At 30.4% G+C, this 15,425-nt stretch overlaps 1 protein-coding gene across 1 annotated transcript; it reads right to left on the bottom strand.

Annotated features, from left to right (window-relative positions):
• Window positions 1-231: 231 nt before the first annotated feature.
• LOC107012172 lies at window positions 232-5,319 on the bottom strand. The gene is made up of 7 exons (XM_015211942.2): window positions 5,058-5,319; window positions 2,477-2,523; window positions 2,093-2,201; window positions 1,405-1,567; window positions 1,086-1,215; window positions 706-882; window positions 232-616 (listed from the first exon to the last, which is right to left on the bottom strand). Exons 1-7 carry the CDS (start codon window positions 5,224-5,226, stop codon window positions 455-457), a joined length of 957 nt encoding a protein of 318 aa, XP_015067428.1. The 5' UTR covers window positions 5,227-5,319; the 3' UTR covers window positions 232-454.
• Window positions 5,320-15,425: the final 10,106 nt, after the last annotated feature.

Below are 15,425 nucleotides of genomic sequence, written 5' to 3'. Positions count from 1 at the left end.
TTCATAGATAAACCTAAAAGATGTTAAATAGAAAATAATTCATACCGTCAATATAGGAACATATCTTAATAAAAAGTTCTTAAACAGATTGAAATTGGAGATTAAATTAGGCACAATTGAAAATTCTCTTCAAATGAGTTAAGTCTGAATGAATTGAGATTGAACCCAATTCAAATTATATTGAACCCTTAAAATTCTGGGCAGGTTACCTATGTTTGGATTCATTTTTGACACCCCTAAATTCATACTACTAACTTCAAGCTTAAACAAGAACTAACGATATCTCTGTCTGGAGAGAGTACAGTAGGGCATACACCGAGTTGTAATTAAACACAAATAAAAATGATAAGTACTATAAGTTCTCTATACTCTTACTAGCATAAGAATCTCTACAAGCAAAATAACAAAAACTGACAGAAAATTTCAAATATACGTCCTGTTCTTGAAGAGACTGTTATCTTTTCTTCTTATTCGTTTCTTTTGTATCCGAGACTAAGGCCTTGATGCAGAGTCGAGGCTCTGTAGTAACAAGTGCTCGAGGAAGAACTGATACACCAACTATGGCTGTCCTATCTGGTACTCCAGACAATGGAAGCACCTCAACAAGCACACAGATCTGCAAAAGAGAAGCTACATTCAGTACATAAAAGTAACAGAGGAAGTAAAACGCTTGTAATTTGTCATTGACGACAAAATAATTTTAACCTCTGGATCTTTCAAATCCACTATCGAGTCTGGGACGACTTCTTTCACTGCTGCTGCTACGACACTAAAGCATTTGTTGCGATCCAACAAAGCAAATATATCAGGATCACTGGAAGTGTTCCTTAGATTCTTCATCTCGGTTTCTTCAATCCCTCTCCTGTTATACCCAACTGCAAACTATAATGTCATTAGTTCTACAAGTTATATAAGACTGATCAACCCACAGAGAGCAGAATGCTTGAGCTAGTGAACATACTACTCAAATTCAATTCGATGTAATAGAAAAACAAAAAAAAGGTTGAGCTACTGAATGTGATACTCATCATGTAAGAGAACTTGGGATTAGCTGGTATCACAAAGTTAGGGAAGGCAAAATTTACCTTAACAGTGTCTCCTGTCTCCTTCTGCCTATTGTTCATAAACTGCTCAACAAGCTTTGTCACAATCTTCTTAAGTTCCTTCTCATCTAAACAGCATGTACCTTGAATTGGTAATATCCGATTGCACCAACTGCAAAACATGATTAAAGTCATGATCGTCTTAGTTTCTTTGGTATTAGAAGTAATCTTCCGAGACAAGAAAGGATAGAAAGAAGAAAAGACAACTGTCTCCTGCTATAATTAGAAAGACCACAAACATAACCACATAAAGCAATATTACATGTAGATAAGAGCTCAAAAATTGATCCCAGCAACTCACAGAGGAGACTTCAATATTCCAGATTCTAGGGATTGAAAAATCTGTGAAACAATGTCAACAACTGCTGGAGACTTGTCGAATGGAAATTTAAGGAGAACTAATCCGCTTCTCATTAACTTAACAAGTGAGAGAATGTCACTTTTCTCCATAGAGGTACCAGATTCTGCATGCAGAAAACAAAGAACTGTTTGACACTTCCTAGTAAACCTTTGTGTCAGTAAGTCCACACAGATATCAGCACTACAACATACCCAGCGTAGTCCCACAAAAGTGGAGTCTCTGGAGGATAGATTGTATGCAAATCTTACCCCTACCTCAGAGTTAGAGAGGTTCTTTCAGATAGACCCTCCGCTCAAGAAAAAACAATCAAAAGCAGTCCCCAACTAAAAGTAACGGAAGTACAAGAAACAACAGATAATAACAAAACAACAAATAGTAACAAAACATAAACTAAAAAAAAAAAAAGATTTTGAGGTACAAGGAACACCACATAGCAACAGCAATTGAAGGACAAGAAACTCTAGGGACAATACTACGACTCTAATATGAACGGACAGCAAGACGACAAGACAACATCCTGCTTCCACTAACCTTCTGCCCTAATTTGTGTCACACATAACCTACTATCAACACTAACAAACAAAAAAAAGTCCACACAGATACCAAAATGTTGAAGAAGCATTAATACCCGAATTCACATGTTCATTAGCTGCTCCTTCTCTTGATCCTTTACACTCTTCATTAACATCATCCACGCATGTTTTCCTTCGCTTAGCATCATGATTTGAAACAATATACTGACAGACAAACGACAACAACTACATTTAGCATTCTTTCCAACACAAGGGTCACAATAGGTGCAATACAAAGTAACATGGATTTATAATGGAAACTTAAAGATCATCTGAATAGAAATGAATAAGTTTTATATAGCCAGCAATAAGTCACCAGAAAGGTGCATACTTCAGATCCAATGGAAAAACAAAATCAAAGGTCACTTGTCCAGAACTTTTTTGAAATAAAATAAATAAAAGAATTGCAAATACCAAAAAAAAAAAGGTAAACAAATAACCTTTTCAAGGATACTTATAGCTTCTTTCATTGCACTTTTTTCCCTCTCTGAAGACAAAAGGAAAAAACTCTTAGAAATACCAAAGAGTAAACAAATAAACTTTTTGTATTATGACATGCTACGCTATAAACAGTAGATGTGATTATAAGGCTAGTAATGGAGTTGTTCACTTATCCTTTTTAAGAAATAAGTTCAAAGTTTAAGAAAAGAATCCTAGTCAGCACAGGATTAGACCTTTTAGTCATAGACCACTAAAGACACTTTTTTTTATTATCGTGGACTTTGGATCAGATTTTTCGGACCTCGACTAATTCCAAGGGATACCTCCTACCAACAATAATAATCAGCTAACTCTATCCACCAAGACAAGGACATATGGAGAAATCACCTAATAGTTTTTTTCTCTGCTGGGATTTGAACCCGAGACCTCATGAGACACATTCTTTATCTAAGTGGAACACATCGTTAGTCCCTAAAACTTGCCAGTTAATTTCGGTTAGACACTTGAACTACAGGTTGTTTCGAGTGAGCACCTAAGTAGATGATGATGTGTTCCTACTGTTCCAACTTAAACATTGAAAAAGCTTTTGCGCATGTTGTCAAGTTTCCATTCCACAGATAAATCGACCACTTGAAGCATCCCTTAGTTATATGCATTAGTCTCAATAAGCCGTAAAACCTCATGTTTGTTCAAATTACGCTGATTTGTTAAATTAAAGGAGGTAATATATTATAGTGGTGACTTATCTACATAATAGGCTGTTGAGAACACTTGAAAAAAATCCAAAATTTGAACCGAAAGTGTCTAACTAAGTATATTTTACAAATTTTTTCTCCTCGAGAATAGTACATGATTTTTAATGAGCTTCATACTAGGGGGCAAAAGCACACCAACAAAGCAGTGTAACACAAGCTCCACAAGTTGCTTAATTTCATGAATTTAGGATATGTTCGCTTTCTCACCTCTTCTATATTCTACAAGCACTCAAACATTCAAGCTAAAGGTCCATTCCATCTTTAGGCCCAAACTAATGCCATGTGTCAAGTGACATGACAGTCCTGTCAAATTCAAGGCCAACAAGATAACGTCACGTGTTCAAAAGATATGGCCCAAAGTGGAAGGCTTTAACTTTGAACAAAAGGTACCCAACTAACAACTAGTTTTTGAAGAAATTTGCACAATAACTACCTGAAGAGGGTACCTAAAGGTAGCTTTTTAAAAGACAAATACTACCACATAAACCTTTCCAAATTAAGTATCCGCTAAAACAAAAAGAATAAAGAGAAGTGGACACATCTTAGCTAGAAAGGTTAGATTCTTTTCCAGTGTAAGACGGAATCTAATGAATCTTCATTCACCCGCCACACCATTTGCCACATATATCAACTACCAAACTCATTTATTTGAAAATCTAAATCAATTTCAATCAATCAACTATTCCTCATTTCAAAATAGTTGGGAGCAATTATTCCTTGGGGTACCTGCTATCTCCCACCAACACATGTAACGAGTAACTCAACTCTGTCAGCTACTTTGGGATACATGGGAAGAAATTAACTAGTATTTTTGTTGAGAAATGACCTTGTTACCTCAGATTCTCAGCCATGGGTGGCTCCACATTTTTTATAAAAAAGACATGTGCCTTAGGCCCCCAAATTTAAGGGGCCTCATTTTTAATAATAATAGGTTACATGTTAGTATTTTTTAACAAATATTGAATACTATTTGTAGAAAAAGTAAACTTTTCATGAAAATGGAGGAATTATTAGAAGAAATTTGAAACATTTGGAGTACTATATCGCATGAAAAATAATTAAAAATAAGAATGGTTATATTATCAATTGAAAACTAGAAGAAATCAATTATATACAAGTTTTTAAAAATTTTAAGGTCCTGTTTGCTTTTTGCTTTAGGTCACTAATATGCTTGAGCTGCTTCTGTTCTCAGCTCACAACCACAGCGTCACACCCTAGAGTACAAGAAAATGCACACATTTTATCCAGCAAGAATACTTCTCTTTTTTCAATATGAGAAGAAATCTACTGAATCATTATTCAATAGCATATTATTTGCCACACAATTCCAGTCCCCTAACTAATATACTTGAAAAACTAAATCAATTCCAATCAATCAACTATTCCTCAATTCATGAATCAGTTGTATCAATTATTACTTAGGTACCTGCTATCTCCCACTAGTACAAGTAACGAGTAACTATGTCACCTACTTGGACATATGAGAAGAGATCACCTAGTGTTTTTGCTGATATTTGATGTATAAGACCTCACTCAGCTCGCGACACCATTTTTTTTCAATATAAGAAGAAATCTAATGAATCTTTATTCAACAGAACACCATTTTCACGCAATTCCAGTCCCTTACAGATATACTTGAAAAGATAAATCAATTTCAGTCTATCAACTATCCCTCAATCCTAAACTTTCAGTACCCTAAACATCCATCAGCTAATTTTTTTCAATCCAAGACAAGTTCAGCAGAGACTCTAAAATAAACAAAATTGAAAAATCCTTTAGCTCCGAATACTCAAGAAATTGAAAAATCGAAGTAAGGAAAACTGACTGATTGGGCATGTAATGAGAAACCCAGAATGCGAATGGCGGAGTAAGGAAGAAGAAGCGTTGTAATCGAAACGAGGGATGCTTATCACAGCAGAATGCTGCTCCCATGGCTTCATCTCTTCAATTTTTTCTCCTTCTCCTTCTGCAGTCCTCCCTTCATCTTCCGCCATTTTTTTCTTCTTCTTCTGGTTTTCTGTCAGCAACCCTTTGTTTGCTCCATTTCTCCTATAGTCAATCCTATGTATTTTGAAGTACTAAAGCAAAATGTATTTTTAAAATGAGGTTATGACCTAAAATAAGTTATTTATGTGATTATATTTAATTTGTATTGAAAAAAAAAGGCTCAAATATGAAATTTCATTTAACTTATTTTCAATGATATTTAAATATTTTTAATGACGTTTCTGTAAATTATTTTAGTGTTTTAAGTGTCTGTAAAATATTTTGTTTTCTAGTGTTGTCGGCCATAAATAAAGTAATGGCCACTATCATATAAAGTTTTTGTCGTTTTGCGTCAGCCAAAGATAAAGTGGCCATATGTAAATAGTGTGTGTCGGCCAGAAATAAAAAGAAGAGGCCATTATGTAAAGTAGAAATAGTGAGTATTTTGTTTTTAGTGTCGGCCAAATATAATTAGGCCATGTGTAAAGTTAATGTCGGCCACTTACGTTGGCCAGATATGTAAATTCAGTAGTATAAATAGAGGGTTCTCCCTCATAATAAGATCATCCCCCTAATCCCTTTCCTACACATCTTTCTCTCACTCTTAAATTCCGCTTCCACCTAACATTGGTATCAGAGCTAGATAACTGAAATAAGTTATGGAAAATAAAGAAGAATCAAAAGATCTACAGAAACAGGTATACTCATTCAAATTTATGAGTAGCTAAGCCAATGTATTCCTGATAATCTCTTGTTGATTATAATTATTTATCATGCCTTAATAATGTTATAATAACCATCTTTAGAAGGTTTGCTACAGAAATATTCTGCGAATAAGTATGCCCAGACTATGCCATCCTAAGGTTGAAACCGATAGGCAAGGAGGCCGTTTAGGGGAGTAAACAAAGTTGAGGCGCTGTTAGGGTAACTAATCAAAGAAGAAAACTGTAGTAGTGACTAGACGGGATGATTATTAAACCATTATTATTACAAAATGAATAAGTATAATCCATTAAGAGGTTGGAAGAAATAAAATTTTTAGCAAAAATGAATAAAATGAATACCTATTTATTAGATGATGATGTTAATTACAAAATACTAATACTCCATATATTAAAAGGTCTTAATACAGATCTAAAAAGAGAAATTTATGATATGTTAGTAACATATGAAGTAATAGAAGTAACAACCCAAGGTTGGACTGAGTTAAGTATACAAAGTATACAAGATGAATTTTATTATGACATGTATGATTTATATGATGATTTAGATATATTCAGAGATCAATGATAGATTATATAAACTTACAGCTTTGGAAAGAAACTAAAGAAAAAATAGATTCATTTGAAGAATTACTAATAAATAATGTATACATGTATCTGAGAACTCGAGAAGATGAATATTTAGAATATATTGAAAATAACGCCAATGAATTACAACAATTAAAATTATTAAAAGAGGAATATTATAAAAAAATATTTTATGAAGAATAATACAACATCAAAAAAGGAAACTAAAATAACAAAAACCAAGATAGATAGAAAAGTGCGAAAGATATGGAAAAAGTTAAAACCTTTATACATAGAATATGAATTATGGCAACTTACTAAAACAAGTAATGATAAGAAAAATTATTTAATAAATAAAATTTCAAAAACAGAATACAAATATGTTTGTTATTTGAAAAAACAGTATGGACAAAGAAATATATAAGCAACAATTGATAGAAAAAATAGATGAAAAAAGACAAGAACTACAACATAGGAAAGAAAGATTAATAGAAAATATGTTAGCAGGAGTATGTAACAAATCAATATTAGCACAAAGAAAAAACATATTTATGTTAGAAATACAAATAGATCACCTTGAATATAAATTACAACATAACATAATTTATAAATTATAATGAATAAAGAAGAATTTGCAGTAGATGAAAAGACATATGAAAATCAAGATGGAATGATAATGGATGGATGGATCTCCATCAGCAACTTCTATCCATAATCTTGTTGTTCCTACAAACGTTCTTTCTATATACCTTGGTGTTTCTGTTGTTTTTATTTTGCTATCTATTAGTTGCTTAGATATATTTCCTGTCCATAGTAATATTGCTTTATTTATATCTGTAACACAATCTAGATCTAAGAAATTATATTGTTCGTTTATTGATTTTGGTATCCAATTCTTATTTAGCCTACTATTCCATATTGCATTAGTTCTATCTGATTGCTGATAACTTTCTGTATAATAAGTTGGTGGTGTCCATCTAGGACTAACCCTAGGACTATTTCTGGGACTATTGTCTGGAGTCTTAACTCTTGACGTACTGGGTCGATTTATATCTCCTGTGTTTATTTTCAATTTTTTCGGTTTATTTACCTGTTCTAGAATTTCTGTGTATGTTTCACTTATATCACTTATTCCTGATTTTTGGTCATTCATTGTATCTGATTCATTTTCATCTATTTCATTTACTTCAAGGTTTTCATTTAGTTTTTGTTCCATCTCTTTTATTTTATTAGTTAATTCTAGCTCTTTTTCTTTTTCTTTTTCTTTTTGTTTTGTTTCATATAATAATTTTAACCTAGCCAATTCTTTTTCTAATTCACTTATTCTTGTATTTTTTATTTCTTCTAAATGTTGTACTTCTTGTTTTGCTTGTATTTTTATTTTTTCAATTTCTTTTAATTTGTCTATTTCTTCGTTTTCTCTTGTTATTCTTATCATAGCTGTTAGACTATCTTCTAATTTTGCTGTTTCTTTTTCTAACATTAAATATAAATTATTTCCTATTTTTTTATATCTTCTTCCTAAGTTTGAAAATCTTATTTTTATTATCATTCCATCTTGATTTTCATATGTCTTTTCATCTACTGCAAATTCTTCTTTATTCATTATAATTTATAAATTATGTTATGTTGTAATTTATATTCAAGGTGATCTATTTGTATTTCTAACATAAATATGTTTTTTCTTTGTGCTAATATTGATTTGTTACATACTCCTGCTAACATATTTTCTATTAATCTTTCTTTCCTATGTTGTAGTTCTTGTCTTTTTTCATCTATTTTTTCTATCAATTGTTGCTTATATATTTCTTTGTCCATACTGTTTTTTCAAATAACAAACATATTTGTATTCTGTTTTTGAAATTTTATTTATTAAATAATTTTTCTTATCATTACTTGTTTTAGTAAGTTGCCATAATTCATATTCTATGTATAAAGGTTTTAACTTTTTCCATATCTTTCGCACTTTTCTATCTGTCTTGGTTTTTGTTATTTTAGTTTCCTTTTTTGATGTTGTATTATTCTTCATAAAATATTTTTTTATAATATTCCTCTTTTAATAATTTTAATTGTTGTAATTCATTGGCGTTATTTTCAATATATTCTAAATATTCATCTTCTCGAGTTCTCAGATACATGTATACATTATTTATTAGTAATTCTTCAAATGAATCTATTTTTTCTTTAGTTTCTTTCCAAAGCTGTAAGTTTATATAATCTATCATTGATCTCTGAATATATCTAAATCATCATATAAATCATACATGTCATAATAAAATTCATCTTGTATACTTTGTATACTTAACTCAGTCCAACCTTGGGTTGTTACTTCTATTACTTCATATGTTACTAACATATCATAAATTTCTCTTTTTAGATCTGTATTAAGACCTTTTAATATATGGAGTATTAGTATTTTGTAATTAACATCATCATCTAATAAATAGGTATTCATTTTATTCATTTTTGCTAAAAATTTTATTTCTTCCAACCTCTTAATGGATTATACTTATTCATTTTGTAATAATAATGGTTTAATAATCATCCCGTCTAGTCACTACTACAGTTTTCTTCTTTGATTAGTTACCCTAACAGCGCCTCAACTTTGTTTACTCCCCTAAACGGCCTCCTTGCCTATCGGTTTCAACCTTAGGATGGCATAGTCTGGGCATACTTATTCGCAGAATATTTCTGTAGCAAACCTTCTAAAGATGGTTATTATAACATTATTAAGGCATGATAAATAATTATAATCAACAAGAGATTATCAGGAATAAATTGGCTTAGCTACTCATAAATTTGAATGAGTATACCTGTTTCTGTAGATCTTTTGATTCTTCTTTATTTTCCATAACTTATTTCAGTTATCTAGCTCTGATACCAATGTTAGGTGGAAGCGGAATTTAAGAGTGAGAGAAAGATGTGTAGGAAAGGGATTAGGGGGATGATCTTATTATGAGGGAGAACCCTCTATTTATACTACTGAATTTACATATCTGGCCAACGTAAGTGGCCGACATTAACTTTACACATGGCCAAATTATATTTGGCCGACACTAAAAACAAAATACTCACTATTTCTACTTTACATAATGGCCTCTTCTTTTTATTTCTGGCCGACACACACTATTTACATATGGCCACTTTATCTTTGGCTGACGCAAAACGACAAAAACTTTATATGGTAGTGGCCATTACTTTATTTATGGCCGACAACACTAGAAAACAAAATATTTTACAGACACTTAAAACACTAAAATAATTTACAGAAACTTAAATTACAACAAATTACTTTTTTTTTATTATTTTTTATTTTTATTTTTATTTTTTTTTACAAATAGCATGTATGGTCATTTTCTCAAAATTCGATGACATATTTTAGTCTTTTTTTTATTTTAATTAAGAATAGAATAAAATTTAATGTAAAACTATTATTAAATATCGAAATGTGATATTATTTTTAGAATTGGCTAAAAATAAAACTAAAGTTATATAAAGTGATTTGAGGTGAATCATATAAATTGAGGTACACGAGTAATTATTTTCTGCACTTTTATATCTAGAAACAAAGAGAGGTGTTTAAGTAAATATTTAGTGATATTTCGAATACGAAATTTGCATATTTTATAATCTAGATATGAAATTTATAAAAACATTATATTTTAAGTGCATCTTTCATCATTAGTAAAATAATTTATCGACACACAAAAATCGATAATTTACTCTAAGTCACAAAATTTAACGATAGTTTTCTTTCTACCCCAACTTCATATATAAAGTGAAATCATTTCATATACAATGAGCGGAGGGAATATTAATTTGAAATGAGACCATAAAAAATTGAAGGTCTAAAGCCATTGCTTTCATCGGGAAAACATTCACATAAAATAAAAATTTTTGCTTTTACATAACATAATATAATACAATAAAATTTAAATTCAATCCAAACAAATACAATAATATATTACAAATAAACATTCAAACTAAAAATAAAACTTAGAAATGAAAAGTTGACAATAAAATTAATAACAGTAATCATTAACTCCCCCAGAAAAAAAAGAACAATTCTATTTCTTGAGGTTCATATGGTCTTATCATTTTGTTTTATTTCATGACATTAATTCATATAACATAGCAAAACTCATATAATTAATAATAACTCCAATAAAAAGCTTAATTACTTAACATTTTTTGGTGCCGAAGCAACGGTGACGAATCCATTGTAATGGCCGCAGCTAAACCTCTCCGACTGCAAATGAAATTGCGCTTCCACTTATTGAAGTATAACCTCTTGAAGTGCCGGCTATGCGACTTGCAAGTCTTCGCCTCCGCTACCATTCCTGTATATTATTTAACGTTACAGACAAATTCAGAATCTAGAGTTGTATTGCTACTCTAGAGTGAAAATATATAATTGAGCAAATATACATATGTTTATTTTAATATCTTAAATAATTAAATGAGATGGTAATTCAATTTAAAATGTCTCAATCAAAGTAGTTAGAATTGTTAGTTCATCACTTTGAATTTACTATTAAAAAATATTCTACATGCTTGATTAAAAGCTTGCCGAGAAAATTATCATATTAAAATTGTGAAAGCTAGATAAATTTGTACCTATATAGACTAATTTAAAGGAATATCTATCACAATTCACTAGAAACAAGTATCAAATTATTCTTTTTGACTAAGACTACAACATATAAAAATATCACCTAGTATTTTTTTTTATCCCTACTATAATTTTGAAAAGATCATAAATAATTGAGTATTTAAACTTTTAGAGGTGATCAACCGACATCAACAACTAATTTCAAAATGTATATGATATTACTATATGTTTAATATTTTAACTTTTTTTAATATGTATAGTTCAAAATGTAAACAATGAATTCAATGAAACTCGCAGAATTCATCTTAAATGAGTCTTTTGAGTAAACATACTATGTAGTAATTAACAACCGATAAACCATGGTCTTTATAAGTGTAGTACTTTTAGTTTTGAATCATAACAAAAAAATTTGAAGACTTTTGAAGCTCTTACTTTTATATGTATATTATACAGTAATTAGCGATAAATCATATTTTGTTAGTTTTTAATGTGAAAAAAAATTATACTTATTTTCTTCCCAATGCAAAAGATTATTAATAAATATAATTGCATATTAATTATTGCATCAATAACCTAAAATATTTTTTGATACATATTCTAAATTGTCAACATTTTTGCAACACCTCTTAATATTCTCTTTCATCAGAGATACTCAACGAATAAGTATCACAAAAGGAGTCAATTACATTATTATGATGCTAAGACAAACCAAGCTTCAAGGACTTGTTGCTTGCTTTTGTATACTATTGCTTTCAATTGCACACGCAAGTGTACGTAGTCGCATAAGTAATATAGTGGATCTTAAAAAATATCAAATTATTGATCCTAAAGGAATTGTCAATTAACTATGTTTACTAAATTATACTAGTCTAATTATTTATTTAAGAGTGTCAAAATAATGCAAGAATAAAATAATAAATTTACTTACAATGGTTGAAAACTTCCAGGGTTGTAGCATATATTGGATTTCATGTATCATATTTTTGGCTTAGAATAACTTTAGTTGTCAAGTTACTGATTTATAGGGTTAATTGTATGAGTAGGGTACACACCTCTCCTCACTTATTAGATACCTAACTACATCGTTGAGCGGGGATAAGTAAACTAATTGGCGAGCATTTATATTTCATTCTATTTCGTAACCAATCGAGTTGTTCGTTCGGGCATCACTCCTGAACACAAATCACCTCAATTTAATGTGTCGATCAAGCTCTCTATATTCTCTGGTCTATCTAACCTATCCTCTCTCGATTTAAGATTAGACAATAGATTTATCTCATGGTGATCAGGCACGAAATACTAAAACAAGAATATAGAAGTAACTTATAATGACAACCAAAAATTAATTCAAAACGTCATTAATAATCAACATTCAATATGTAGCTACAGCCCCAGAACAAGGGCTTTAGCTACTAATCTCTGAGAAAACAAGAAGAAGAAAAGAACCCTAAAAAGTATTGACGACTTTCTCTTCTAAAGTACCTCTCCCTATCATTGAATGTGTCTAATAATTATTTCTATGGACTATTAATAGATGTAGTAAACCCTAAACAAAATAATTGAATCCAAAGCAAATTAAAAATCCAAAATCAAACAGAATTTGGTTCTCTTCGTGAAACTGCTGCCCCGTTATTGGTTGCCACGTGGCAATTTTCCAATTTCAAATCCAACTTTACTTCAACCAACATATATATTATTTTATAAAATTTAATCGATTAAGTTGCCTGCTTGATTTCCTTCTTCAATCTTCCATATTTAATTCATTTTAGCTTCAATCTTTCTCCTTTTTGACCAATTTAATTCTACAAATAAAATATACTATTTAGCACATTCTATAAAATTCAAGCTAAAAAGGACTTATATAAATTATAAATGTGAGACAAATAATGATTAAAATGTTATAAATTCATTGAATGAGTGGATAGTCCATAAAGTTAGTACATGAACAACTATCGATATTCACTAGGTTTCATGAATCTTTTTGGATAAGAATGTATCTATTTATTATGATACTTAATATGGTGACTTTTGGAGTGATTTCTCAACCTATAAATAGGGTTGCTCATTCACTATTATATTGTATGATATACATATCAGACTTACATACACTTAAATGAGAATAAAAAATCTCTCTTCCATCTTACTTCTCATGTCTTCTTCTCTTTCTATTATATTATGAGCTTGATTTTATAACACGTTATCAGCACAAATATTCTCTAAAAGTTGTAGCGCTTCGCAAAAGTGTTGTAGTTGAAACACTTGTGAGCAGGAATATGTTCTATTTATTTTTCTTGTTACATATTTGTATTTTCAAAAGTTCCTCTTATACTAATAATTTATTTTAGTATATATGTGTTATATGAAAAGGTAGAACATATTAGTTTGTTTTACTTTAACAATTTTATACATTGGTTTATGATTATACTAATAGTTCTTCGTTTCAGAAAAGAATTGAAGGATAAAGAAGTAAATTTTCATGTTGATTTTCTTAGTGTTAATTATGAGAAACTTATTAATATTTATAATTACTAAAGGGTAAGACGATGGATTCAAGTATCATCGCACCAAAAGGGTAAGACATCAGGTTAAAGTCTGAATGCACCATAAGAAAAAATATTTGAGGGTAAGACGGTAGATTCAAGTTCTATCGCACCAAGAGGGTAAGATATCAACTTGAGTTTTTGATGCACCATGATGATAAGGATTGGGTTCAAGTCCCATAAAATTTGGCCTAACACACCTTGTATGGATAAGACATTGAGTTTGAGTCAATGCACCATAGTGGTGATAAAATGATGATTAAGAAAAAATAACATATCTTTGATGAAATGAAATTCATCTCATTAAATTTGCTTCATTCCCTAAAGCGAATGTGGTAGCAGTATATGATAAGTTTGAATCCGCCCAATTGCTCCATTCTATTATATGAATGTGGTAGAAGTAATTAATAAGTCTGAAAGATGACAAGTGATTGAATGTATGAACAAGGGTGTGGATGAATAAATTATAATAATAATCATTGTGGTAATTATAAAAGGAAGAACACTATGGGTTCTCCAAATAGTCCTTCAAAATGTGAAGGTAATTTTTATTATCAAAATAGTATGAAAGATCATTGGACTTGTGAATGTTGTTGACCCAATAATTTGACAAGTTTGTAAATTCTCCATCAAGAGACAACAAGATAAAGTGATGGTACACTTGATCTTTCAAAGTGATGTTGAAGTGTGTCATGGAAATATGATGAATTTTAAAACTATGACAATGTACTTATAATGCAAAATTTATGAAGTACATATAAATGATTAGTCCATTCCTTGAAGAGAATGTGACTTGTGATGAGTATCATGAATGCTCGACCATTTTATAAGAGAATGGGTCAAGATGTGATAAAATCATTATGGGTTGAATATATGCCACAATTCACCTCTATGGGAGGTTTGATAAAAAAATGATATATCTTAAAACTCACCTCTACGGAAGGTTTGAGAGGAAATAAATTTTATTTGGCAGAAATGGTTAATGGTATTGTACGTTTATACATCACTATGGTATGTTTATTGTGAACTAGCGAAAGGGCAAAGAAAGAAATAGTTCTTGCATATAAGGGTTGTGGTTATTATTGTGTGGCAATAAAAATTTGTCATTGGTTGTGTACCTATGGTACGACAAAAGTAAAGTAAAAAATATCTTGCTCGTAATGATTTTGACCATGAAAATAATAATATAATTTTCTCCTTGAAGGAGATGTTCATCATATTGATGGCGTCATGAAATAAGTGATAGTACACAAAAAGTAATTACACGCTCTAACGAGTTGTGATATTGTCATAGGAATAATGTTGGGGTACGGTTGTAGTAAGTCTCAAAAGAAACTTTATAAGTTCCGAATGAATTAAAAATAAATATTGAGACTATAAATTATGAAAAGGTCAGGATCTAAATTTGTTATTATAGTTGTGTATTTTGATGACTTGAACGTCATTAACACTCTTAAAGAGCTTTCAAAAGTTGTTGAGTGTTTGAAAGGGTGAAAAGGTCTTGGTAAGACAGAATATTGTCTTGACCTACAGATTGATAAACTAACAAATGAAATATTTGTCTATCAGTGCACATTCACAGAAAAGTGTTGATGCGATTTTAAATGGATTATTCACATTCATTGATTACCCTAATGATTATGAGATCGCTTAAAATAAATGATGATTCATTTTGATCTCAAGAAAGGATGAAGAGCTTCTTGGTGATGAAACTCCATATCTTAGTGCAATCAGGGTACAAATGCATCTTGATAATAATACTCGAC

Source organism: Solanum pennellii, chromosome 1 (genome assembly GCF_001406875.1).
Source record: "Solanum pennellii chromosome 1, SPENNV200".
Lineage (NCBI taxonomy): Eukaryota > Viridiplantae > Streptophyta > Magnoliopsida > Solanales > Solanaceae > Solanum > Solanum pennellii.
This window is presented reverse-complemented; position numbering and strand designations above follow the sequence as displayed.